Source organism: Camellia sinensis, chromosome 5 (genome assembly GCF_055761805.1).
Source record: "Camellia sinensis isolate YWXY chromosome 5, ASM5576180v1, whole genome shotgun sequence".
NCBI classification, from domain to species: domain Eukaryota; kingdom Viridiplantae; phylum Streptophyta; class Magnoliopsida; order Ericales; family Theaceae; genus Camellia; species Camellia sinensis.
The window spans coordinates 219,091,598-219,118,927 of NC_138965.1; the positions used below are offsets into that span (position 1 = coordinate 219,091,598).

The window sequence follows — 27,330 nt, forward strand, 5'->3', positions numbered from 1 at the left end:
TAATCAAATAGTTGCTACCGTTATCGCCGGAATATTACCGCCAAAGGATTTTCAAGGTTTTGAGAGTGAATAAGTTTTAAAGGTAATATTTGGAGAAGATGGATGGGTGGTGATGAAGGTGGGTGATCTCATCAACTCTAATTCATGATGTAGTGGTGTGTGGGTTTAATTGCGAGATGAGGTGTCTCAAAATTAATGATATTTTTTTTAATAATTTTATTTGAGATTATTATTGTAATAAAATAAAAATAAAGATTGAGGAGTCCAAAATAATTCATGAAATGCTAATAGCAACACTCTTGTTTTATTGATAAAGGTTAGTTATTAATTGTAAAATTAGCATTTATAAAAAAAATTTCTCCATCCTTAACAAAGCACCTTCTATGGAGTTGTTCTAATTACCTTCTCTACACAGTCTAGGGAGAGAGAGATAGAGCAGAACCTCTCTATGTAGATGATTTCCGGCAGTACACCGATGACACTCCGATGACCTACCTTACTCTTCTAAAATGTAGATCTATACTTCTAAAATGTAAAATATAGATCTACAATTTTTTACTTTTCTGTACATCTTTTAGTAAAAAATTAAAAAATACACTTATTTAGACCATCTCAACCAACTCCTAAAATTCTAAATAGTAAACTATGCTATCTCCTCCCAACATTTATAGAAACCGTTTTTCTATTAACAAATAAACCAGTCATAGAATTCATTCATTACAATAGAAGTGTGAGATTCACTTACAAGTATAGTTTTGTCATCAGTGTTTCTAAACAAAACTTTTTTTCTTTTTTTTTTTCTACTGAAAACGTCGAATTGGCCAACCAAGTCCATCGTCAGCCGGCTCGACTTTAATTGGCTTCATAACACAGTATCCGGTATTTGAACACGAACCCATGATCGGTTTTCTTCTCTCCATCTCTTGTTTCTCAGCTCTCTTGCTCAGATTAATCTGCTCTTTAATCACAGAGCTCGACTTCTCTCTCCTCCGGTGACTCCGGACTGGAACCGGCACGGCTTCAAGCCCCATCAACTTAGCCACCACCCCTGGCTTGCACCAAACCACACTTTCTCCTGCTACTATTGGAGGCAAACATGACAGTGTCTTCTCTGATTCTGAATTAAAACCATCCTTTTTCAATCCCTTTCTTAAGTACCCATTGTTGGAACTGCTAATGGGAGGCAAGTTTCGGAAAGATGATCGATACATGGCGTCCTTGCCATCGAGAGAGAATCTGGGGTACTGGTTTAATGCGTTTCTTGCAGATCGTAAGATGTCCGAATTATTGACGCATGACATTCGACGATGCGTTTCTGCAAACTGATAGTCGAGCTTGGCAGTTTTGGCCATTTTTTCTTCCAACTCCAACTGCAATATCATCTCTTCCAGAGTTGGAGGAGTTTCTCCTGAAATTGAAATATTGTCCAAGGACAATATCGAGTACAAACATGATAAATAATAAGCAGAATATTAAGTACATATATTATGATAAAATTGAAAGAAAACAAAACAACATACAATTTGAGAATTTTGTAAATTATAGGAAGCCCAATGTGATATGTTGGATTTTAGAAACATTTCTTTCCCTCCCTTTATGAAAAAGGCTTAAACTAAATCACAAACCAAAGTCGTCCCTATATGGGTATCTAAATTCTTTGTGTTTGGTTGGGGGATTTGGGAATGGATTTAGAAAGGGAAAGGGAAAAAGTGTGTGAAACTATGTGAAATGTAGGTATATTTTTTTCACATTTCACCTACCTTTTCCATTTCCCTTTCCAAATCCCTCCTCAAATCCCTCAACCAAACACAGCATGAATATTTTCATATACTAATATAAATATAATTGCCTTGTAGCCAAACAACATTTTCCTAGCACTCTCCTGGAAGAGGTTGGGTGGTTGTGGTCTCCATTAACCTATAGTTTGTGGGTACACCCTTTAGCAACTGCCCTTTCTGTTCTCTGTTTCTTTAAAAGTAGGATAGATATATATATATATATATAGCGTACTTCAAATTATCAAAACAAAATTTCTTTGACAAAAAACTTATCAAAATATATTAGAAATTTTGTAAGAGCTAAATAATAAAGCAATTAAACTGCATCAACTTTTTTTTTTTGTTTTTGGTTAAAGATATTTCAAGAAGACGAACCTGACAGAGAGTGGGCAGCCAAGCAGGAGTCATCACCACTACTGTCATTTTTGCGTTGGTTGAGAATGGAGGTGGAGCTGTTGCCATTGCAGAAGCTTCTGTAGCCTTTCCTCATCTTGGATCCGAGAGAGTTTTTGAGGAGAAACAAGGACAAGTCCTTCATTGGCTGATAGTGAATGTATGTGTAGAGAAGAAGAGAGGGGGTTCAAAGGCTCGAAGGAGAGGTGGGGGTTAAGATTGAGAGAGTTTAGTGATGAAGAAGAAGTGTTGATGAAGAAGGAATTATGGGAACGTGAATGGATTGAATGGGAGCGGTATGACTTGTGAGTGACTTGTTTGGTTGTTGATATTGTTTGTTGGATGGACTTAATAGCACTCACATGACTAAAGAGGGAGGAGCTTCACAAGTTTCCTCACCTTTCATCTTTACACAACACACTTTAGAGCAAATGCCTTCATCACCCAACATATAATATAGATGATTCTTATATATCAATCTTTTTCCTTTTTTTTTTCCTTACTGTTTTACATCATCGGGATATACTTGATAATACATTATTTTTTAATAATTATGTTCAAATAAAAGAATTAATCATGAATATTTATCTCGACTGCGATAGAAATAATAATAAAAAATTGATAACATATAACACCTTTTATAATATAGAACAAATTATACTTCAACCCTTATGATTTAACAGGACATTTCTTGAAAGCCACAATACGATATTTTGAACAAAAAAATCTGACTGTACCTTTTGATTTACAAACCATAAGAAGTGATTTGCTTCATTTTAATGATAAATAGTTCATCTACACACATTAAATTTTCCATATAATGTGAATATTAGATTCAAAAGTACATCATCTTATTACTCATTACATCATGACTTTAAGGATATTTATTTATTTTTAATTAAATACATTTTAGATTCCTTCAATCTATCTTAAGAGAAAGCTTAAGTACACAAAAGATTCTCATAAAATGGGATATAGATATAAGATAAAAAGGCAACACTCGACCATCCCATCGCACACAAAATGAGGGCATATAGTATACGTAGCTAACTGGAATCAAGGGTAGTTAAATGAAGTGGGATCAGGCTTAATCAACAACACTTGTTGCTTCGTCTGCATTTTGGGCTTTAACATTTTGTGGCTCAACAACACTTGTGGCTTAACATTTTGTCCTCCCAACCCCCATCTCCGAACTCATATCATATGTGGAATGGATAGGATCAAAGCCCATCATCTATTTCCTACGTTAGCATATGTGTCCGAAGGAGTTAAGATAGATATCCAATGATCTCTTTGCCAATCATCAAATCAAAAAGCTTCGTAGAGAAGTCCAATGTTGTCTTCTGCCTCTAATCCCTAATGTGAGTGATACTAAGATGACTAACTGGAATGCCACAAATCAACAGATCATGTCATGGTTTCTCAACACAATTGAGCCTACAATTGCTACCGATTGCTCCTGTAGGATTCATAAGCTTTAGATAACACTTGATAGAATAAAAAATTACTGCAAAGTATTTGCTTCTCTCATAGGTTCAAAGTCCAATAAGTATGCAGTTTGTTCCTTAAGAACTCATAAGCTTTAGATAGCACTACGATAGAATAAAAAATTACTGCAAAGTATTTGCTTCCCTCATAGGTTCAAAGCCCAGTAAGCATGCAGCTTGTTCCTTCAGAACGTTAGCATCATGCTCAGGTCTAAAAGCTTTCCACCTCCTAAGCAAAACTCAAACACAAACAGTACACGTAAGACTCGTCTTTTGTCTCACTTGTGCCCCTCTTTCCTAGAGCATAACTATTATCTTAAATCTCATATTGAAGCATCATTTTTCAATCGTAATGCACATACTGATATTCTTGTTAACAAATGCCACTCCAATAAAAGAAAAAAGCGAAGTGCCAATACAACAAAAAACACAACCATTTTTTTTTTTTTTTTGTTTTGATTCAAAGGAAATAAAAACACAACCATTACAACTGACACATAAATGCAACTAAAAATTACAAAGAGTAAATCCACAAAATGTTAAGCCATCCAGAAAGATGCCTGGATGGATGGAATAATATTAGAAGCCAACAAACTAACCAGCAGAGTACTAATTGATTTGTATATTGGAAAAGAGAAGCGGTTGCTACTTGACCAACCAAACCTATCAAAAAGATGTTGGCTGGCTTCACTTCACACACTGCATAGCAGAGGTCTGGTTGAGGGTAACACCAAACCATGGTTACACTATCTACCTATTCAGGACATACACACACAGTAATCATTATGAAATCCTATCCTCGCACCCATAAGTGGTTAAAACAGGTATAAACAATTACTACCAGTCTAAGAAGATGCATGCAGATTAAACACACAAAAGCCACCAAGTCTCTTCCATCATAAATGTGCTTTACACATAACATCCCCATCCACAATGGCTTCTATCACCCAAAAAAGACTTGCAATATCCATAATACCACTGACTAAGAAGCACGGACACTTTTAAAAAGTTAACGTATCCGTGTCATGTTCGTGTCGGACACCGACACTCTTTGGACACTTTCCCGACATGTGTCTGACACTCTTCAAAATGTATCCTATCTTTTAAAAACCAGGACACTCTTCGAACACTTGGAGGACATACGTGTGTATCTGTTAAACACACGTATCTATCGATTAGACACATGTGAAACTAATTATAAGTACGAACAAAACAACTTAAGATATGATAATAAAACAAAAACCATATAAATTTATAGGGATTAGTGTCATATTGTATTTTTTATTATCTTTGAATAGTGTATTCATATATATAACATATAATAAATATATAAAATTATATATTGCATGCGTGAACCCTACGTGTCGTGTATTGTATTTTTTGAAAATTTGCGTGTCAGCATGTCTGTGTCGCATCCGTGTCGTGTCACGTGTCTGTATCCGTATCCATGCTTCTTAGACCACTAATAAATAAATTAAAGTCAAATCAATCTTCTTTTTTTCCATTTTTCACTCTCAAATAGATGATGAATCAAACTATTATGGTGTTGATAAGCTTGAAATATCACTAAGGCCTCGTTTGGCAAGAGGCTATTTTAGCCAATTAGCCAAAAAGTTACTAAATTAGCCAAAAAGCTAACAACCCATACCAAAAAGTAAAAGATTCTCTTTTCTCTCTACTTTTTGCACATTTTTTCGTAATGAGCCAAAAAGTCATCCCAAACATACAAGTTTTTTTTACCTACCTTTTTAGCCAAATAGCCAAAAAGTTACTAAATTAGCCTGTTCCCAAACGAGGCCTAACCCAAAGAAAAAGCACAAACAATTGGGGGGGGGGGGGGGGGTTACAGATTATGTGGGAATGAAATTATTGCCAGTCCCAGAATAAATCAACGAATTATACATTTTAAGTGGGAGAACAAAGGAATATATACATGAAGATGGAACAGAGAAAAACTTATGCTCAGAAAAAGATAATTCAGAAGGAATTTAACCATCTGGAGCTTCACTAGCCTTCACAAATCGACCCTTAACTCGCTTCCTGGTATCTGCTCTCGCCTTTCTTGACTCGTACCGGATGTGCTTATCGTATCTATATATGATATATAAGTATTAAGAAGTTAAAAATTTCAATTTTCTATAGTAACACTGTAAATCAAATGAAACATTGTAAAAGCGGAATAACAGTTCTATGTACCTTCGGTTTTTCTTCTTCTCTTTGTAACGCTGCATGGCATTGCCTCTGTTTTGCGCAAGCTGCTCCATGTCAGCCTTCGTTATTGCTGCTGTTGGGGTCTCGCCTCTCAGCAGAACAGAGCTTTCTGTAAACTGGATATCCTTTGAGGCACTATAGCCTTTTGGTTTAATGAAAGCTAAACCTGATGAGGGTCGTCCTATAGGTAAATTGTTGCTCTCTGATGTTGCAGGCCCATGGCTTGCTGTTGGCTTATTTGCGTTTTTCTGCATCATTAGTAGAACAAATGAATATTCACTAGGCCAGTAAAATATTTTAGGACATAGAATGCACAATTCCTATCCAAATCAAATCAGAAGAACACTTACTTAACACTACTGATCATACTAGCAAATGGTGATCTCCACCCTTCCACAAGTGTCACACACTTCAACATGCCATTAACCGTCCATTGGGTCTGCCTGACAAATACTTTTGTGTTTCCTCTCATTCCATTATAGTACTCTCAAGTATTGATATCTCTTCGTAATCAAACATGACAATCATTTTGGTGACCAATTTAATATTCATCAATCACTTTATAAATCTCTCACTAAAGGCTACCAGTAATTGATCATTGTATGTGTTCCACACTGGATAGTTTGCTGTGAAATTGGGATCCCAACCCACCTTAGCAAACTCATCAATAGAGACCTTAGAAAGTGCAGATTGAACATCTCGGGTAGGAAGTTTTTTAGCATATCGATGGCCTAATCAAGAGACCATATCTTATGACCCACACAAAACTGAACACAGATTTGAGCATCCTCAAAACAAATCAAGTCAAAAAAGCTAAACTGCTAAATAAAGAATGTTTATGACACAATCCCAACGCAATTGTAAATGTAATCTTGCAAGCATGAGATTGAGATATTTGAAATAACAGATATCAATGGTTAAAATAGCTTACATGAAAAACTGTGAGATCCTCGTGTGTCATAGAGCAATTGGCCCCATAAATTTCCCCAAACCCTTTCGTACTAGCCAAGGATGCTTCTTTCAAGAGTTCATCATAACTTTTCATCATAAATCCTGCATCACTTGTACCATATCCCATTTCCAATGGACTGGATTCATCATGACCCCTTAACCGGCCTAAACTGAAATCCCATATCTGTATAGACAATGCAACAATGAAAACTAGTACAGTGCATCCACTTGGACCAATTGCTTCATTAAGTCATAATTAAGGCCTCGTTTGACAACAGACCGGTTTAGCTAAAAAGTCAAAAAGTTACTAAAAAAAGTCAAAAAGCAAACAACCCATACCAAAAAGTCAAAGATTCTCTTTTCTCTCTACTTTTTGCCCATCTTTTCATAAGAAGCCAAAAAGTCATCCCAAACATACTAGTTTTTTTTAGCACATATTTTAGCCAAAAAGCCAAAAAGTTACTAAATTAGCATGTTTCCAAACGAAGCCTAAGCAATAAAAAAAGCAGGAAAAAAAAATTGGGAAGTTGAGATTGAAAATGAGTAATTAGGAAAAGTCCCACCTATAAGATGAATTGGTTTTACCCCCACAAACATACAAGCCATAAATTTGAAGGAACAGTTTCGACCATAAATAGTCTTCATTGGTCTTGTTTGGGCAGTTGGCTATTTTAGCAAGCTATTTTAGTTTTTTGCTATTTTAGTAGGATAAAATTTGTGTTTAGAAAGATGGTTAGATTTTTTTGTAATGAAATGTGATGTTTGTGAGAGAAAAAGTGAAATGATTATGGATTTAAAGTAATATTTTGTTTTATTGATTATTTTAGCCTATTTTGTCTTTTTATGAATTTTAGCCTAAAATTGACTATTTTAGTCTTTGCCAAACAAGGCCATTAGCAGAAAACTGCAAAGGGTCATTGATGTATCGCTGGTGTCACAAATCAAAACCAAATAAAAAGAAACCAAGCAAAAGTTGGGTAGTACATGGAGGTTGCACTTTTCAGGGTACTCTTTAGTGTGTGTGTTTTTTAGGACTACGGACTGTTCCTTTCCAGCTCAGGAAGTGGGATATGCGAAGGAGATGCTTTATCCAGATCTAACGTCTCCAACAGTTTAGATATTAATCTTGTAACACAAGTGTTGCAACTTTTGCTAACTTATTATAAGCTTTTTTTTTCCTTTTTTTAGAAAAAATAAAAATAAAATTAAGGTAATTTTGAACAGCAGACACCTCCCTGTATTACACATAAATGTTAAAGATCTCAATCACCAAGATCCTCTAGAGTGAAATTTTCTTAAAGTTTCCTAGAGTACTACATTGTGTAGTTGAGATTTACTGACAAGTCACATCACACAATGTAACACTCTACGAAACTTTAGGGAAAAATCATAGATCCTTGCTCGATCTCAATGACTTTTCAGAGAAAAATAGGCAAGCAACAAATTGGAGATAAAAGACCATCTGCCTCCATCCAGGAGCATTAAACAGGAAAATTATAATTGAAACTGAAGATGAGATGAGGAAGAATAGTTTCAAAGACAAAACCTGAGTACCCTGACTGTTATGATTAGTGTCCCAAAACACGTTCCCTTGAGCAATTTGATCGCCACTTTTGGGATCGACATGGGTTTGCATCATAAGCAGAGAAGTAAAAGGCGTTTCATGTTGTTGTTGTTGTTGTTGCAATGACTGATTCACAGGATCTACAACCTCATCATCACCCCCACTTCCCAGATCAGCACCTTCAACATTCGCCTGCTGCCAATCACTCTGATTCGGAACTAAATTCTCACCACCACCGCTGCCGCCGTTATCATCATCCACTGCCACTACCTCCGTCTTAAACAGCTCCATCAACTGCCTCAACAAGACTTGATTTTGCTTCCCACAGCTCGGACTCTGCCTCTTCGAACCCATCTCCGAGTACATCATTGCATTATTCCCACTCGGAACCATCAAATCTTGCAGCGTAACACCCGCAGCAGATTTATACATCCACGAATCGAAATTCACTCCACTGGAATCCTGAAAACTCCAATTCGGAATCGATGGCAATTGCGATTGAGGTTTTTTGTCCTCCAAATCGATACCCAAAGCCGAAGCGAGCTCGAGAGCAGAGGGAGATCCCGAGAAACCCTCGACGGGGTTGCGATCGTGTGAGGCGGAGACGGAGCAGCTGCCGTGGGCGTCCCAGTCGCAGTCGTGGCAGAGGAGGAGGTTGTCGGTGGCGCAGCGGACGGAGACAGGTTCGGAGCCACAGTTGTCGCAGATCTGAGATCGGAGATGCTTACGAGAAAGAGCGTTGGCGGAGTGGACGTGTTGGTCGCAGAACAAGCAGAGCTTGGCCGAGTCGGCCCGGCAGTAGAGAACCGCAATCTGGTCATTGCAGTAATCGCAGGGAACGCTCTCTCCGGTTCTCGATTTGGGGCTAACCATTTCTCTCTCTCTCTGTGAAAACCCTAACTGGGAGCTTCAAAACCCTAGAACTAGAATTGAATAATTTTTGCAGAAGCTTTGTTTGTTTTTGTTAATAATTGTTTTTTTTTTTTTTTGCCTTTTTGTTGTGTGAAATGGGAGCACATGAGAAGCATGGGCTAGTTTAGTTGTTCGCTTGTTGAGAGAGAGAGAGAGAGAGAATTGAGCAGAGACAGATAGAGGTGATTATTTTGGGGCAAATTACATATATCTTTATTGATATTTATTTAAATTATAGATATTTTTAAAATTTTAAAAATTATAGATATTCTTTTGAGATTTCTTTTGAGATTTATATTTTTATAATAAATTATTTTTGAGATTTATATTTTCATAATAATTAAATTATTTCTGAGATTTATATTTTTATAATAATTTATCTCTTAATTTGTTATACAAATAGTACTTTTAAAAGAATATCTGTAATTTCTCAAATTTTAAAAAAATATCTATAATTTTACTTGCCTTTATTTTGAAGAGAATATAGTAATAATAAAAATAAATAGGGCCCATCATAATTGAGAAATATCTGTTAGAGCTTCTAGGCTGAGCTGGCGGTGCACTGGCGAGGGTCATCTTTTTGAAAACATATAGGGTGACCATCCGCTACATTTGAAATCTTTAAAATAATTTATTTTTTTTATTTTTTTTTATTATATTATTTTTTTATATATCTTTTTATAAAAAGATAAAAAGTATAATTATTTAGATTATTTCAAACAATTCTTAAATTCTATTTGTGAATTATATATTTTAATTAAAAAATTATAAATTATTACATTATTTTTTAAAAAATTTGATTTGCACTTTTTTTTATAAAATATTAATAAATTATTAAAATAACTTATTTTTAAATGAGATCTTAGTTTTTGAACAATTATGTTAGATTTAATCCAAAAATTATGATTTATTTGTCTTATTTTATTTTAAATAATTTTTCAAATGGTGAATTTTGATTAAAGACTACATATTTTTGTGTGACTGGTCATTATTATTGATTGAAGATTAAAGTTTAACTTAAATTAGCAGATTATGTATTTTTTTAATTAATGAATTATTTGCCAAATTATTTGTTGTAAACTTGTAGATTATTGAATTTTTAATTTAGAATAAACTGCAACAAATAGATTTGTTATTTGTCCACGCCAAGATCCTTGGTCAATCTTGAATATATACATACGTGATTAGTCTTTCTTGACTTAAGGTTGGTGGTGTTTGTTTGGGCTTTTTTTGAGCCAGTTTATGACTTTGATTTTTGAAAAGTTATTTTGGACTGTTTGGTTAAACTTATTTTAAACAGCTTGTAATTCTAGCAACTTATTTTAAGTCAAAAAAGCTAATTCTGAGAAACTGCTTACCCCTTGCTTCTGATTATCAGTTTCTGCTGTGAACATGTTAATTTACGGTTATACTCTTAAATTTTTTTTATTTTTTATTTTTTTAAAAATAGAAAAAGATCCAAATAGACTATAGAATATTATTATTATTTTTTATGAGAAATATAAACAAGTAGTGAATAATAAAAAATAAAAATTAATTGAAAAAGTTACTTCACACCTTATTTAACAAACACTACTCAGCAACTTAAATCTATAATTTAACAGGTACACCAAACAAATTAACAATTTCTGATTAAAGTTATAATTTATAATTTATTAAGGTATAATTTATAATCTATTTTAACAGTTACATCTAAAAGGCCCGATAAGCATTAATACTGTCAGGCGTAAGTTGAAAAAAAAAATAATAAAAATAAAAAGAGTAAGGCGCATACCCATTTGGTTAGAGCCAATATCAAGCCTAAAAATTATATTTTAAGTATGATCTTAAAATTTTATGATAACTTTATGCTCAGCATAAAATTTTATATTTTTCATTATATTAAAGCTTGTAGGACCGAAATGGTGAATTTTCAGTACGATCGGCATACCATTTGTGTATGGATATGGCCTCTGTGGATGGCCACGGTGATACCTCCACTAATGGGCAGTCGCATAAACAGTTCTGGCGAGGTTTTTGGCGGCTTAATTTACCGACCAAACTTAAGATTTTTGGATGGAAAATGTGCCTTGGGTTGTTAGCGGTAAGGGCCAATTTGCGGCAACGTCATATCGTCAATATGGACTTATGTCCTAGGTGTGGAGTGGAGATTGAATCGGTAGGCCATTGTTTTCACAATTGTGGCTTTGCCATGCAAGTGTGGCGATTGAGCTCACTAACTTTGCTTATCAAATCCAATCCTGTTCATAATTGTTTTGAGTGGGTATATCAACTCATGGCCACACTTGGTCCAGAATCCATGCAATTATTTGTGGCTATTTGTTGGAGCCTTTGGAATAATAGAAACTCCATTGTGTTTGGCAATAAATCAAGGACGGTGGAGGAAGTTGTTTCTTTCGCGGTAAATTATGTTTCCGAATATGCTCAAGCTCAAGACCGTGGCCATCTTCCTCCGGCCCAGGTTCGGATGCGACGGTGGGTTGCGCCACGCGAGGATGTCTTCAAATTGAATTTTGATGGCTCTGTTAGGAAGGCCCAGGCCAGTGCTGGGGTCGGCATTATTATTCGGGACTGTCATGGGGAAGTCATTGCGTCTATGGTTGAGCGGTTACAGTATATGGAGGATGTTGATTGTGTGGAAGCAATGGGAGCGATAAAAGCTCTTCAATTGGCTTGTGATTTGGGATTGGGCCATATTCATCTGGAAGGTGATTCTCAAAATGTGGTGGCTGCAATTCAAGGTAAGGCGGATAACTTCTCTTGCTATGGTCATTTTGTGGGGGTGGCTCAAGCGCTCCTTTTGCGGTTTCCTTCTTCATCGGTTTCGCATGTTTGTCGAGATGACAATTCGGTGGCTCATTGTTTAAGTAGGTTAGCCTTTGATTTTGAGTCGCCACGTATTTGGATGGAGGAGGTTCCTCCTTCTTTAATGGCGTTGGTAATGTCTGAGGCGTCTTCCTCTGTGTAATTGCTTATCCTCTCTAAAAAAAAAAAAAAAAAAAAAAAAAAAAAAAGCTTGTAGGATGTATTTCCATTGAAGGGTATTATTTTATTTAAAAAAATTAAATAAAAAGTATAGTTCATAAAACATAAAATAATTTAATAATCAAGTTAGCTACTAGGCTAGGCCCGGCTGGAGCTGAAAGAGTATTTCAAAGCCAATCCACGTTATAAAGTCTCGTTTGGTAAGTGATGATTTTAATTAAAAAGTCAAAAAATTATTAAAAAAAATTAAAAAGTTAAAAATTTATACCAAAATGTTAAAAATTTTATTTTCTCTTTACTTTTTTTATATCTTTTTGTAAAAAATCAAAAAGTCATTCTAAACATACTAATTTTTTTACATTATATGTTAGCCAAAAAGTCAAAAAATTACTAAAAAAGCATGATCCCAAACGAGGCCTAAATGTGTTTAAAAATTTAGTTGTCATTTGGCAATTGATTTTTTTAGTTAGTTTTTGATTTTTTTTGACTATTTTAGTTTGGGATTAAAAGTTTGTTTGGTTTGGTTTTATTAACTTTTATGAGAGAAAAAGTGAAATAATTATAATTTAAATATGATATTTTATCTTATTAACTTACTAGTATATGCCAGTGCCTAAAGGCACGGTAAAAATAATGTTGGGATTAATCTTCTCTTGTCTAATCTTTTATGTAGTACATGAAAAATTTATTCACAAAATAATTTCGAAAAAAAATTTGTTCTTTTCTTATAGTATCACTATTATTATTATCCAAGCTATCAACTTTCTTGCTCTAATTGAGGAGGTTGGTCTCATTTGAATTTCGGCTGAAATTCAAAAAGAATATAATCTTAGTGATTGCAATATTAACAAACCATCTCTCATATAATGTTTAAAAAGAAAAGGCATGGAAAGAAAAATCGTGCACTGCAACTCACCCCTATTGTACAAAATTAAAGTATATCAAAGGCCAAAATGTAGTAAGAAAAATGTATCAATTAGTTAAATAAAATGTATGATTAACAAACTCATGAACATATTACACTCAAGTCTCAGTGATATTGCAGCATTAATTAGTTACCACACTCATTCCACTTTCCTAAGCTTAAATCTCAGACTCTTCATATTACACTTCTCTCTTGGTAAAGCTTAGTTAATAAACCAATTACAGAGAGCAAAAAAAATAGAAAGTAAAAAAAAAAAAATAGAAACTAAACCTTAATTAACAAAGCCACCCTTCTTTGGGCAATCAATTAACCCTCCAATCAAGCATATATGTCTATGGATTATACCAATCTCAAAAGATCAAGCACTATCTACAATAGTTGCAAAAGCAAAAATCGTCCAGCACTAATTGAAAGTTCTAAACACATTATTAGATTTTAGCTCTTAAACACATTATCAAACACTAATGTTTATAAATGACCCCCTCCATCATCAAGCACATTCAGCAAATATATTTAATTTCTAAACTTAAGCATGTCAGTCTTTTAGAGACATGGAATTCAGCACTTAGGTAGATAACTTTTCAAGAAGCAATTTGTCTCACACCATTTTATTCATTTATCTGCACTTTTTGCCTCCCTCTATCTCTACTCCCCCTCATCCCACACCCACACACCCTCTTTATTTTTTAATCTATGTAGCAAATATTTTATGCATCCAGACACGTGGGGTTTGCCCGGGAAACTACTATATATCAAAAAAATGTTTCAAAGACACATCCATATAGAGGCCAAAACAAAGAGAGATTTACTGACCAAGAAAAATGCTCTTTCTTTGATAACCTTTATGGATATCTTTGGCACCACAATGCAAGGAGCATCCATTTCAAAAATCCTCAAACCACAATCTCAAAAGAAATATTTCATAGACTCACAACTAAGATCCAATTGAGAGCATTCAAACTATTTAGAAGTAATGCAAACAAAAAAGCAAAAAATTGCTAATTTTTTTAGTCTTTCCCAAAAACAATAAATAATAATAAAAATAATTAGCAAATAGCATATTATCCAAAAAATAGATAAATTCATAAACTTAATCTAGTCAAGCAAAAGGGAACCTTTTCCTCACCCCAATCAAAAGTTTAGCAAAGGGAAACTTTTTCCTCAACCAAAAGTTTGATCATTCGATTAATCTTCCCTCATCTTCCATTCCCTGTGAACTAATAAACACATCAAACACATCAAATAGAGAAACAATTTATCAAGCATTTGGTGAACATTGTAGTAATAGAAATTATATAGTGGTAAAACCAATTATTTTGAACTTTAATTACTGCAAAACTTCAATTATTCCAAGTGACATCATGAAGTTGGTCTTTGAACTATGGAAATGAAGTAAAAGATTAAATTATCAACTTACAACATGAATGTACAAAAAATAAAAAATAGAAGCAAAAAAATGGATGAAATCTTGATTACCTCTATTGATGGAGCCTTTACAACTATTCTCCTCACCAAATTCCAATGCCTCCGTCACATGTACAAAGCATTAAGAATAAAAACATCAGCCTTACATGAATTGATAATTTCTTTGCAACACTCTAGTTCAAAAAAAAATTGTGCATTGATTTTAGGAGAAAATATCTCTCATACTTAAAACTAATTCCCTGGATAACAACTACCAAAAAAAAAAAAAAAAAACAGAAAACTAAACAATAAAAGACGGGTGTGTCCAACACAGATGAAGGAGCGGAAGGGTTTGCACAATTCGAAAAGAAGATTCATCTTAATTTTACATATATATATCAACAACAACAATAGCAAAAATAAAGAAATCTATAAATAAAACAAACAAAACTCCACTGACTTATGGATATAATGTTAAAGGGAATAAAGAGATATGAACAACTAACAAAAGAGGGAGGGAGAAAGTCAAAAGATGGCATATAGTCAAAAGAAACCCTAGACGACATTTACAAATCAAACGAAAGGAAACTGATAGTTATATTTTCCATTTTAATCGACCATAATGAATCTAAGGAAAACTTTAACAGAGATACATAGTAGGATCAAAATTTAAATTAAAAAAATAATAAGAAATAAATAAAGATTAGTCATGCATTGTGTTTTAATATGCATTATGAAGCGTAAATATAGTGAAACACGCATTACTTTATCAACATAAATGGGACTACGAAGCATCAATCATAGAGTACAGAACTAAGAGCAGTCATATAATTCATATTTCGACAAAAGTTACTATTGCATTCCCATAAAAAAGACAAAATGAAGTAACCAAACAGGCATAGTAATGAATTTGAAAGGTAGAGGTACCTGCATGAGAAGGTTAGATAGGAGGCGATGATTAACTCCGGTAGATGCTAAGGGTGAGGCTAGATGTTGCAACTTGGTAAATTGGAGCCAGCGTGCCATGACTACATCTCCAGCATCGCTTCCTGGACAACATTTACAAATCAAATGAAAGGAAACTGACAGTTATATTTTCCATTTTAATCGACCATAATGAATTTGAGGAAAACTTTAACAGAGATACGTAGTACGATCAAAATTTAAATTAAAAAAAATAATAAGAAATAAATAAAGATTAGTCTTGCATTGTGTTTCAATATGCATTATGAAACTGATAGCTATATTTTCCATTTTAATTGGCCATAATGAATCTGAGAAAAACTTTAACAAAGATACGTAGTAGGATCAAAATTTAAATTAAAAAAATAATAAGAAATAAATAAAAATTAGTCTTGCATTGTTATTCGATATGCATTATGAAACTGATAGCTATATTTTCCATTTTAATCGACCATAATGAATTTGAGAAAAACTTTAACAGAGATACGTAGTAGGATCAAAATTTAAATTAAAAAAATAATAAGATAAATAAAGATTAGTCTTGCATTGTGTTTCAATATGCATTATGAAGCGTAAATATAATGAAACATGCATTACTTTATCAACATAAATGGGACTACGGAGCATCAATCATAGAGTATAGAACTAAAAGCAGTCACATAATTCATATTTTGACAAAAAGTTACTGTTGCATTCCCATAAAAAAGACAAAATGAAGTAACCAAACAGGCATAGCAATGAATTTGAAATGTAGAGGTACCTACATGAGAAAGTTAGGTAGGAGGTGATGATCAATTCCAGTAGATTCCAAGGGTGAGGCCAGATGCTGCAAACCCTGCGAATTGGAGCTAGCGTGCCTAGATTGCATCTCCAACATTGCTCCCGGGACCCTCATTGTGCAGGGACCCTCCGCTAGGGTGATCATATAGAGCAGTTGTCGTAGCAGCATTGCTCTATTGCATTTGGCCATCCATATGGCGCTGCCAGCGTTGGGGAGCCAATTTTTCAAGATCTATCAAACAAATGCTACAAATCACAGCACACACGAACAATTCATTCAATTCAAAAACATGCATCAACAAATCTACTGATCCAAGTAAAATATGCTCACTCGAAATTGAAAGGTTAAATTCAAAGCAACCACACAAAAATGTGATTTCCTTTCGAATGAAATTCAAATCCACATCAAACAGAATTTAATTGACTTCGATTGTAGCCTTCCAATGCAGATAAAAAATAAAAAAACATTACAGAGAAAATAAATGTAGGAGATAATGCAATTGAAGACAAAGACAAACATACTTAAAGTACCAAATCCAAGGGATAATGAACAATTTTTGGAGCGGATTGTGATTTCGACCTGCTGAATCGAGTGGTCCGACATACAAATTATTGTTAGATCTAAAGCACACATGAACAATTCAGTCAATTCAAAAACATACATCAACAAATCTACTGATCCAAGTAAAATATACTTCCTTGAAATCGATAAGTTAAATTCAAAGCAACCACACATGAACGTGATTTCCCTTCAAATGAAATTCAAATCCATATCAAACAGAATTCAATTGACATCGTAGCCTTTCAATGCAGATAATTCAATTCAACCTTAGCCCTAAAAAACATTACAGAGGCAATAAATGTAGGAGATAATGCAATCGAAGACAAAGAAACAGAATTCAATTGACTTCGATCGTAGCCTTCCAATGCAGATAAAAAAGTAAGACAATAAATGTAGAAGATAATGAAATCGAAGACGAAGACAAACATGCATGCATATAAAGGAACAATTTTTTGAGATAAAGTACCAGATTCAGGGGAAAATGAACAATTTTTTGAGCGGATCGTGATTTCGATCTGTTGAATCGAGTGGTTCGGGGTACAAATTTTTGTAAGGTCTGAAGAAAATTGACAAAGCAAAACCCTAATTATAGATTCAATGCTAAAAGAGAACGCTCCGTAGAAATCGAACCTTGCGAGTGGTGATGATGAACAGTAGTGAAAGCAGAACCTATTTCCTCCGAATGTGAAATTGTGAGACCCCTAACTTTTGTAAACCTTATTAGTTCCCTAAATTTTGAGTTATTGTAATAAAGCCATTAATTCGTTGATTGTTCGCAAATTAAACCCTAGAACCAAAAACGCATCATGGACGAACCCATACAAACCCTAATCGACCCTGGAAGCTTAGAAATCATTTCTAACACTCTAATATAAATTATTTAACTCTCAAATTTTAGATTAATCACTCCAAACCTTAACTTCCGATTTTCACAATTTTCGTTCGGTTATTTACCTTTAAATTCAAAGCAAGATAATACAAACCGAATTATTTTTTCTAACACTAATTTATTAACTCTACACTTGAAATAGATACTTTAATTGAGCCCAAGCCCTCATATTTTTATTAAATCACAAATTGACCCCAAACAAGTACCATTATATATTTATATATACACTTGTATCCTAAAACATTTTATTTTACAAATTCCAACAATTGTACACAAAAAAATAATAAATAAATAAATAAATAAAATATAAAACAAGTCCATCAATTCACCATCACATGGCTAGTCATCACCATTGTAGGTGTAATGAATGTACTATGAGACAATTTTCCATGATTTAAAGAAGAAAAATCTTTGACTTGGTACAAACTGTTATATACATGTATATAAGCAACTAGGTTGGTTTGATTAGGAGGAAAACCCTAACTAGATCATATTTAGGAACCTAATTAAGACCTTTAATCCTCCACTATTCCATTGAATTCAAACTAAATCCAAACTATCCAACCCAATTCCAACCAAGGGGCATTTAGAACCTTTTGCACCAAATTCATTATATAAACAACCCCTCCCTTAGCGTTTTACATACAAGAACAACACTTATATACACTATATTCAGCTGAGAGAGAAGAAATGAAGGAGGGTGAGCTTGGTAGGAGAGAGAAGAGGAAGAAAAAATTTGCTAGCAATCGCAACAACCCTCAAATAAGTCACAACACAACTCTCTCTTCCATTTTCCTTTTTCAAATACATGTTATTAGAAGTTTAAAATGGCATTTTCAAATGTGTTATAATGGTATTCTTGTGTCAAAAATGAAAGGAATTGAGCCTTAATTATACCCTTCTTATATTTCTTTTAATCGGTATAAGACTACATTTTTCCCTATCAATCTCTCAAAATTTTCAAAGGCACACCTTCACATTAAATTTATGAGTTTAATAAGTATTATTTAGCATATTTTCATCACAAGATAAGTGGAAAATTTCCCATAGCTGACCTCTTTTCTCACCAACTTTCTATTTTCAAAAACTATGCAAGAAAAATCTGTTTTACAGCCACCTTAAGAAAATTGTATAAAAATATTTTGGACTTCCATTTTATGTCAAAATCTTTCTTAAAGAGTTATCTTTCAAGGAAAATTGGTTTAATTGAAAACGAGTGAGCGATTTTTGAGAAAATCTGATTTTCGTAACGGCCGACGAATCTGGACAGAGTTGGAGTATTTCTGAAATAATTACAAATCTGGAAAAGCTATTCCATTTCTGAAAAATGTTCTGAAAACTAGATAAAATTCCCTACGAACCGTAAGAAGGCCGGGCTCTAGAAAAATCTGAAATAGCCCTTTTGAGTATAATCTTTAGGTAGTACTGAATCTGGAAATTCTGTTTTCAGCAGTGTTTTATGCTCTTGTGTTCATGAATATGCTTATTAATTTATGATCATGTCTCGCTATGATATTTCACATGTCATAGGTTTATGTATTTTATTTTAATCCTTCGATGGTGCTCACACTTATGCAAACCTGGAAATTATATTCATGTGTGAATTTATTCCCTTAACTACTTGAATATGCCTAGAGCTACTTGTGCCTATCTTCATATGTGAATCTTATGTGTTGTAACTTTATTTCCTTCTATTTGTACTATTTAGTTGTTCAAACTTGTGCAATAGATGTTTCAAGAGCATGTCTTAACTCTGACTTAAATTATCTAACTCAAACGGGAAACTTAATGGGTGGTAATGGGTTGCGAATTTTTAGACAATATTACTAAGATATTGATTGGTTGACGGGACACGTTCCCTATTTGGAAGTTAAAATCTTGCGCAAGTGGTTTTCAGAACCCTTGAACGGAGCGGTTGTATTCGGACCCTAGGTATTTGGTGAAATGGGATTTGGGCAAGGCCCATTATTACCGTCTCTTTTGAGGCCCTGTGACTGGCGCTACGCGGTATATAACCATTGATAGGCATCCGAGGTTAGTTCTGCAACAAAACAGCAAAAGATGGGACATACCGAATAATCCGCGTCCAATTCTTGTGGTTGGGAGGACGAAGTCTCTTTAGGGGATTTCTAGATTTCTAACATTTAATTTTGTAATCCTTTATTATTGAATGATTATCATACTCCATTACTTGCTTGTTATAATTGTGATGGTGTATTGGATTAGAAAAAATGGATGGGGTGTGTGCGCGTTTACTGAGCATTCAAACCTCATGGCGTTTCATGCCAGGTATTGAAGAAACGTATGAAGCCAACAAAGAGTCAAAGACATTTGAAGACTTAAGTTTTCCTTAGAGAAAGTTTGGAACCATTTCGCTCATTAGTCTAATTGTGTTTTTATTTATTCTTTTTGGATTGTAATAATAATGGAACTCGTTTTATAAATTTAAAATTTGAGATGCTATAATTATTATTTATTTTGTAATCCTATGCCTATCTCTGCATTTCTTATAAGACCTTGCGTCAATGCCTTTTAAGATCTGTCAAAAAGGTGGTGCGCTACTTAAAAAAGTTGGACTTAGAAGGTAGGCTAACTTGACTCCTCCGGCGATCTGGAATCTTACTCGGTTATTGGCCATAGGACTCATTAGTGTCATTTCCTAGACTCCTAACCTTAGATAAACCCTGTATTTAATTGATAATATATTCTCTGAAGTTCGCGATTTTTGGGGCGTCACAGAAATACAACAAAGAAAGCCGAAATTACCTTGCAAAGGGAACAACCGAGGGTGGGAGAGATGGAACCTTGCGAGTGGTGATGATGAGTAGCAGTGAATCGACTTCAACAAAGACAACAACGATGAACAATAGAGCTAGATTAAAGATGTATTTCGGGAAAAAAAAAATACAACAGAGAGGGGGAAGATGACAGGAATAGAGGTGGTCGATAGTCGTAATGGCAGTGGTTGAGAAAGAGGGAGAGAGAGATAAAGAGGAAATAGGGAGACAAGTGGTTTTGGCGATTCTGTTCAAGAAGAAGAATAGAGAGGAAGAGAGATAAATAAGGAATAGAGAGGAGACGTGAGAACAGAGAGGGGAGAAAGATAAAGAGAGAATGGCCCTGTTTGGTAGAGCTGTGGGAAAGTGCTTATAGCTTATGCTTAAACAGCTTATAACTTATAACTATGAACATAAGCTGATTTCTGACTTATAAATTAAGCATCTCCTGCCCCACTCAAAGAATAAGCTAATTTCTGACTTCCAAAAAGCTATAAGCTAAACCAAACACATCAAAATAGCTTAAATTAAGTTGAAAGCTGAAATAAGCAGCTTTTAAGCTGCACCAAACAAGGCCAATGTGGGGAGGAGATGTGGGTATGTGGGAAGGGTAAGGGAGAGACATGTTTAGGCAGACATGCGAGAGAGAGCAGAAAGTGTTTGAGCAGGAAAAAAAATTAATCTTAACCGTTGGATATTGATTAGGGATTATCTCAGCCATTTAAATGAATGTATCTTTAATACATTTTATATATTTTTAAAAATCGTTCTGTCTTATTATATAGATTTAGTCTATATTTTATCTTTTATGTTTTTTTCAACTAAAAAGTCCTAACCAAACAACCCGTAGTTCAATGGTGTTTTGAGAAGTTGATAAAAAGCTGATTTTTTAGTCTTTTTTTTTGTGTAATTTTTTGGCTTTTTTTTTTTGTTAAAAAACTGACTTTTTATGACTTTTTGTGTAAAAAAATTAAAAAAACCAAAAATCTGACTTTTTGCTGCATTCCCAAAACGCCCATCCAACCTTTGGGTGTTAGAGCATCTCTATCAGATTACCTAAATTTTACCTTAAAATATTATTAAAAAATTCATTCCCTATTTTAAGAATCACTTTTTCATTTATTTCTCCCAAGAGACTCCCTATTATTTCCCTATTCTATTAACAAACTCCCTAATTTTTCTATATTTTATTAAAATATAATTTTTAATTATAAATTTAAAAAAAATAAAAATCTAAAAAAAATTAAAAAAATAAAATAAAATAAAATTATAAGGGAGCTACAGTGACTCCCTACAAATAGGGAGTCACTGTAGCAATTCCTATTTTAGGAAAGTGTTTAAGAGCTCTAATAGAAGGATATAGAGAGCTTTTAATTCCTTCAAATAGGTGTGGGGACATAATTTTTAAATGACAACACGTGGCCTAGGTGTCACCGAAGTGCCAGCTGAGGTGCCACGTGTCTTGGTCATGACACCGAGATCATCTCGGCTAGGCCGAGGTTATCTACGAAGATACCGAAATCTGGGATAAGTGGATAAGGGACAAGAGTCCTAGAATGAGAGAGGATTTCAGTTTGGGTAAAGATAAGACTCTTAGAGAGTTTATCACAATCCTACCAGGAGTCCAAGATTAGCAGTAATCCTAAGTCCATTGAAGCTAGGCTTCTATTGGACTAAGTTTGTGTTAGCTATAAAAAAAAGCATGCTCATGGGTCTAAGATATACTTTTTATGCTCTGAATAGTGAGTTAAGTATTTTTGCTATCTTTGAGAGATAACTGACTTGATCGTCGAAGTGCCCCCGGGTGGATGAACCACCGCCAGAGTCTCTTCTTTTTGTGACTGGTCGTTCGAGCTTAATCTATTCTACCAGTGTTCTCCAACTGAGTGCTTGATTGGCAGTGCGGTCAGAAATTGACACACACAATTTGCCGCTGTCTGTGGGAATCGAACCACAATCACGCCATCTAGAGAATGATGCTTGGGAGTTGGAATTTACAAGCTAAGTTTGGTTTCACATTTGTTGAAATTTTAAGAAAAATTTACAAGTTGAAGTTAAACCGAGGGCATGTTTAACACTTGTTGAAATTTTAAAAATTTACAAGTTGAAGTTAAACCGATGACATGTTTAACACTTGTTGAGATTTTAAGAAAAATTTACAAGTTGAAGTTAAACCGAGGACATGTTTAACACTTGTTGAAATTTTAAAAATTTACAAGTTGAAGTTAAACCGATGACATGTTTAACACTTGTTGAAATTTTAAGAAAAATTTACAAGTCGAAATTAAACCGAGGTCATGTTTAACACTTGTTGAAATTTTAAAGAAAAATTTATAAGTTGAAATTAAACTAAGGTCATGTTTAACACTTATTGAAATTTTAAGAAAAATTTACAAGCTGAAGTTAAACCGGGGTCATGATTAAAGGAATGAATGATATAAGGTTCCATCACCTTAGGATGTCGAGGTAATAGAACCTAGGGGGCAGTTATGGGGACATAATTTTTGAATGACAACACGTGGCCGAGGTGTCACCGAAGTGCTAGCCGAGGTGCCACGTGTCTTGGTCATGACACCGAGATCATCTCGGCTAGGCCGAGGTTATCTGCGAAGATACCGAAATCCGGAATAAGCGGATAAGGGACAAGAGTCCTAGAATGAGAGAGGACTTCAGTTTGGGTAGGGTAAGACTCTTAGAAAGTTTATCCCAATCTTACTGGGAGTCCAAGATTAACAGTAATCTTAAGTCTATTAAAACTAGGCTTCTATTGGGACTAGGTTTGTGTTGGCTATAAAAGAGAGGCACCCTCATGGGTCTAAGGTATGTTTTTTATGCTGTGAATAGTGAGTTAAACACTTTTGCTATCTTTGAGAGATAACTGACTTAATCGTCGGAGTGCCCCTGAATGGACGAACCACCGCCGGAATCTCTTTTTTTTGCGACAGGTCGTTCGAGCTTAATCTATTCTGTCAGTGTTCTCCAACTGAGTGCTTGATTGACAGTGTGGTCGGAAATTGACACACATAATAAGTAAAGATGGCATATAGAGGTTCTATTGGGATGGTCTTGGGGTGGGTGAGTGCCATGTCCACTTTTACTCTCAGATAATGAAATTAATAGTTAATCTAGTGAACAAGGTATTTTTTTATTATATAAAATGTGATGTTTGAAATTTATTAAAAAAAAAAACTCTTATCACATGAAAAAGATAATTTTTAGAGTACTATTTTGTTCTGCTACCAAATTATTATGGACCTATAAATTATCCATGATTAGCCAAATAAAAATACTATATGTGGCCAAATAATTTTAGGAAGTAGCTAAACTTCATCTTAATCATTGAAACTTATTTCTCATTCGACAATGCTACGTAACTCAAATTTTGTGATTCAAAAGTGGCTCAAATGGCTAAAACGACGTCGTTTTGAGTACAGAACAACATAAAAATGGCCAAAACGACGTCGTTTTTGAGTCACAAAATTTGAGTTACGAGACATTTTCCTTTCTCATTTATCTTGTATTATTTCTATGAAGTGTTTTTTTTTTTTTTCCTTTTTTGGATGGGGGATAAAGATTGCATTCAAACAACACAAGCTTCTATATCTACAACAAAAATTGCATATCCATACCTATTGTGTTCAATTTTTGGCCATGCATTAAAAGAAAATACTTGAACGACATTAACTAATTAAAAACAAGAAAGGCGTTTTGCTCTCTATTATGGATGTGTTTGAAAATTCAATTTCATTTAAAATTGAATGTATTCAATTAAAATCAATTAAATTTGTGTAATAATTATAATTATTATCATTTAAAATTTTAAGTAACTCGTAAAATGTAAGTTAAGAGTTAAAAAATATGATGTAGTAAAAAAAACTTAATATCAATTAGAATTTATAACTATTTGACATCATTACTATTACCACTATCACCTTTACTTTCACCCACCATCATTTTTGTTGTTGCCATCATCGCTTGTATTACTATTGCCACCAACATTGCCATCTTTGCCACAGATACCATCATTTTTGTGGGACTAAATGATTATTTTTTTGCTTTGCAAAATAGTATTTCCAAAATTATTTTGCATAATAATCCCAAAAAATGAACAATTTGAAGTTTAGAAAAGAAAATTATGGTCCAGACTAATAGTCCATTTACACATAATATTTTTAAAATTATTGGATCTCAATATGAGATGGGATATAAAATGAAGAATTATAACAAGAAATTCAAACTAATTAATGAAATTATAAAATTAATAGAATTTTGTCAATATATTCTCATAATCTTAATTTAATCCAAACATTTAGGTGCCGTTTGGTAACACTTACGTTTTCAGTTTATATTTATAAAAATTTAAAAAACTCAAATAAAAACTTATTTGGTAAATTTTTGATTTATAAATCAATGGTCTCAATTTATAAATTTGGCCAAAAAATGTAAACTCAAAAAATGTGTTTCCGTTTTAAGTTTTTAATTTTTTTTTTTACCACCCAACACTAGCCACCATCTGCCACCATTTTCTACCACCGTCTTCCGCCACCACCACCCACCCCCACCATCATCTGCCACTACCGCTGCCACCACCACCCACCTGCCACCCACTCGCCACTACCACCCACCCCCCGCCATCCGCCACCCACCTGCCACCCATCCGCCACCACCACCCACCACCCGCCACCCACCTGCCACCCACTTGCCACCACCCACCACCCGCTACCGTCACCCACCCACTCACCCACCACCACCACCCACCACCACCCGCCATCCGCCACCCACCCGCCACCACCACCACCCACCCGCCACCACCCACCACCGTCACCCACCCACTACCACCACCACCACCACCACCCACTTGCTACTATTTTCTACCATCGTCTTCCGCCACCACCAGCCGCCATCATTTTCCACCACCATCTTCCGTCGCCACCACTCGTCTCCACCCACCATCCACCACCACTTATCATTTCTCACTCTTTTTTATATTTTTAAATATTTTGTCTAAACCAAATGCGTTTGTAATTTATGTTTTTTTAAAAATAAATAAAAAATAAACAAAAATTAATTTATAAAATTTTTATAAATATAAATTAAAAACGTAAACATTACCAAACAGCTCCTTATCATATGAACTGTTTTAATCCGATTCAAATACCACAAATGGATTTTTAAGGCGGTCAATAATTTGTCAAGTCTACTGGAGTCAGAAATGTTGAAAAACACGTGTGAGAATGGAGAGTCGACGGTGTATGGACCAAATCAAACCTTTTTATTATTTCTAACCGCCCCACCGTGTCCACTCTCCTTTGCTTTTTGTAAATATATATTTTCAGAATATATATATATATATATATATATTTTTTACTGTTATATAAATAAATAAAAGATAGGATAGGCAGTTTTATGAATTTCAAAAATCAACAGCCAAATTTACTAGTCAATTATTTATAAAAAATCAAAATTATGTATTTTGAATAAAATGACTAATACATTTTATCTACAATTATTTTTCTCATTTATCATCTCTTATTTTATTTTATTTTTTTGGTATTTTCCTAGACTTGTACTCAGGGACCGAACCACAAAAGGACCTCGCCCTGGATTTTGAATTTTTTTTTTCTTCTGAGAAACATAAAGAAAATATTTTAAATAAAAAATTTATAAAATATTATTTAGAGTGAAATATCAATGACATTTTTAAAATTTGAGAATAATAATGATTGTTTTTTTATTGCAAATAAAGATATTAAGATAAGTCATATTATTATCTATAAAAATTTCAACACAATAGTAATGTCTATTATTATTATTGACATGTAATTATAATTAATCTCATTAAAGATATGAAATTTATTGAATTGTTAGTTACATTTGATATGTAAGGTTCATTCTCTATGTGTTTTTTTATTATTGGTTAGTGATATTATATGTCAATAATGATGTGGTATTACTATTATGTTGAATTTTTACTGAAATTTATATAAAAAATTACTTTATCATTATATAATTTATTTTAAAACTTATATCCATAATATTTTTTTTATATTATTCATGATATGCTAGTTACAAATAATATATATATATATATATATTTCTTGAAGTCACTACAACAAAATGCACATTTGACGACTAAAATTGGCGATCAAAACAATTTTAGTCGCCAAAAGCACCATATTGGGCGACTAAAAACCTAATTTAGTCGGCGAAAATTTTTAGCTACCTAATTAATTTAGTCGCTATATATTATTATTGGCAACCAAACTTAATTGTAGTAGTTGTTTGCTACCATTTTCCGACAAAAAATATTGGTCGCCAATTTTTTGGCCTTTTTCTTATGAATTTGTGGCGACCAAAACTAAGTTAGTTGTTGTATAGTAAACATTGCCGATGAAAAATTGGAATTAGTAGCCAAATAGGATGCTTTTGGCGACCAATTTTTAGTCGCTGTTAAGGAATTTTGGTGACAAATAATGATTTGGTCGCTAAATCTTCGAATTGTTTTTTAGAGGGAAACTTATTAAATATTCACGCCCAGTATATATTTCACAGACACATTTTTGGAACTGTTTTGTCTCACACACCAACATACAGACCTCACACACCAGCAGTCGATACCAAACCTGACCGTCGATCATCACCGTCGCTGGCCACTGGCGCTGGCCACCACGACCACTACAAATCGGCCCCACCACTGATTACAGGTATTTGTCTCTGATCTCTCTCTTTCTCTGTTGATCTGGGTCTAT

At 33.9% G+C, this 27,330-nt stretch overlaps 3 protein-coding genes and 1 long non-coding RNA gene across 6 annotated transcripts; 1 reads left to right on the forward strand and 3 right to left on the reverse strand.

The window, feature by feature from the left end:
- Nucleotides 1–664: 664 nt before the first annotated feature.
- LOC114266615 (uncharacterized) lies at nucleotides 665–5,457 on the reverse strand. The gene is made up of 2 exons (XM_028207536.2): nucleotides 2,154–5,457; nucleotides 665–1,408 (listed from the first exon to the last, which is right to left on the reverse strand). Exons 1-2 carry the CDS (start codon nucleotides 2,314–2,316, stop codon nucleotides 801–803), a joined length of 771 nt encoding a protein of 256 aa, XP_028063337.2. The 5' UTR covers nucleotides 2,317–5,457; the 3' UTR covers nucleotides 665–800.
- A 54-nt stretch (nucleotides 5,458–5,511) lies between these two features.
- On the reverse strand, nucleotides 5,512–9,501 carry LOC114266614 (zinc finger protein CONSTANS-LIKE 14). Of its 2 annotated transcripts, XM_028207534.2 has the most exons (4): nucleotides 8,367–9,501; nucleotides 6,801–7,004; nucleotides 5,855–6,117; nucleotides 5,512–5,749 (listed from the first exon to the last, which is right to left on the reverse strand). In XM_028207534.2, exons 1-4 carry the CDS (start codon nucleotides 9,255–9,257, stop codon nucleotides 5,647–5,649), a joined length of 1,461 nt encoding a protein of 486 aa, XP_028063335.1. In that variant the 5' UTR covers nucleotides 9,258–9,501; the 3' UTR covers nucleotides 5,512–5,646. The 2 variants fall into 2 exon arrangements, with proteins under 2 accessions (XP_028063335.1, XP_028063336.1); XM_028207535.2 differs by lacking the exon at nucleotides 6,801–7,004 and having other exon boundaries at nucleotides 8,367–9,499.
- A 2,070-nt stretch (nucleotides 9,502–11,571) lies between these two features.
- Nucleotides 11,572–12,264, forward strand: LOC145792097 (uncharacterized). The gene has a single exon (XM_082872589.1). The coding sequence runs from the start codon at nucleotides 11,572–11,574 to the stop codon at nucleotides 12,262–12,264; it is 693 nt and encodes a 230-aa protein (XP_082728715.1).
- A 933-nt stretch (nucleotides 12,265–13,197) lies between these two features.
- LOC114266642 (uncharacterized) lies at nucleotides 13,198–18,087 on the reverse strand. 2 transcript variants are annotated; one of them, XR_014331091.1, is made up of 5 exons: nucleotides 16,876–18,087; nucleotides 16,338–16,599; nucleotides 15,538–15,659; nucleotides 14,683–14,731; nucleotides 13,198–14,423 (listed from the first exon to the last, which is right to left on the reverse strand). It is a non-coding gene; the product is annotated as an uncharacterized LOC114266642 (long non-coding RNA). The 2 variants fall into 2 exon arrangements; XR_014331090.1 differs by having other exon boundaries at nucleotides 13,198–14,731.
- Nucleotides 18,088–27,330: the final 9,243 nt, after the last annotated feature.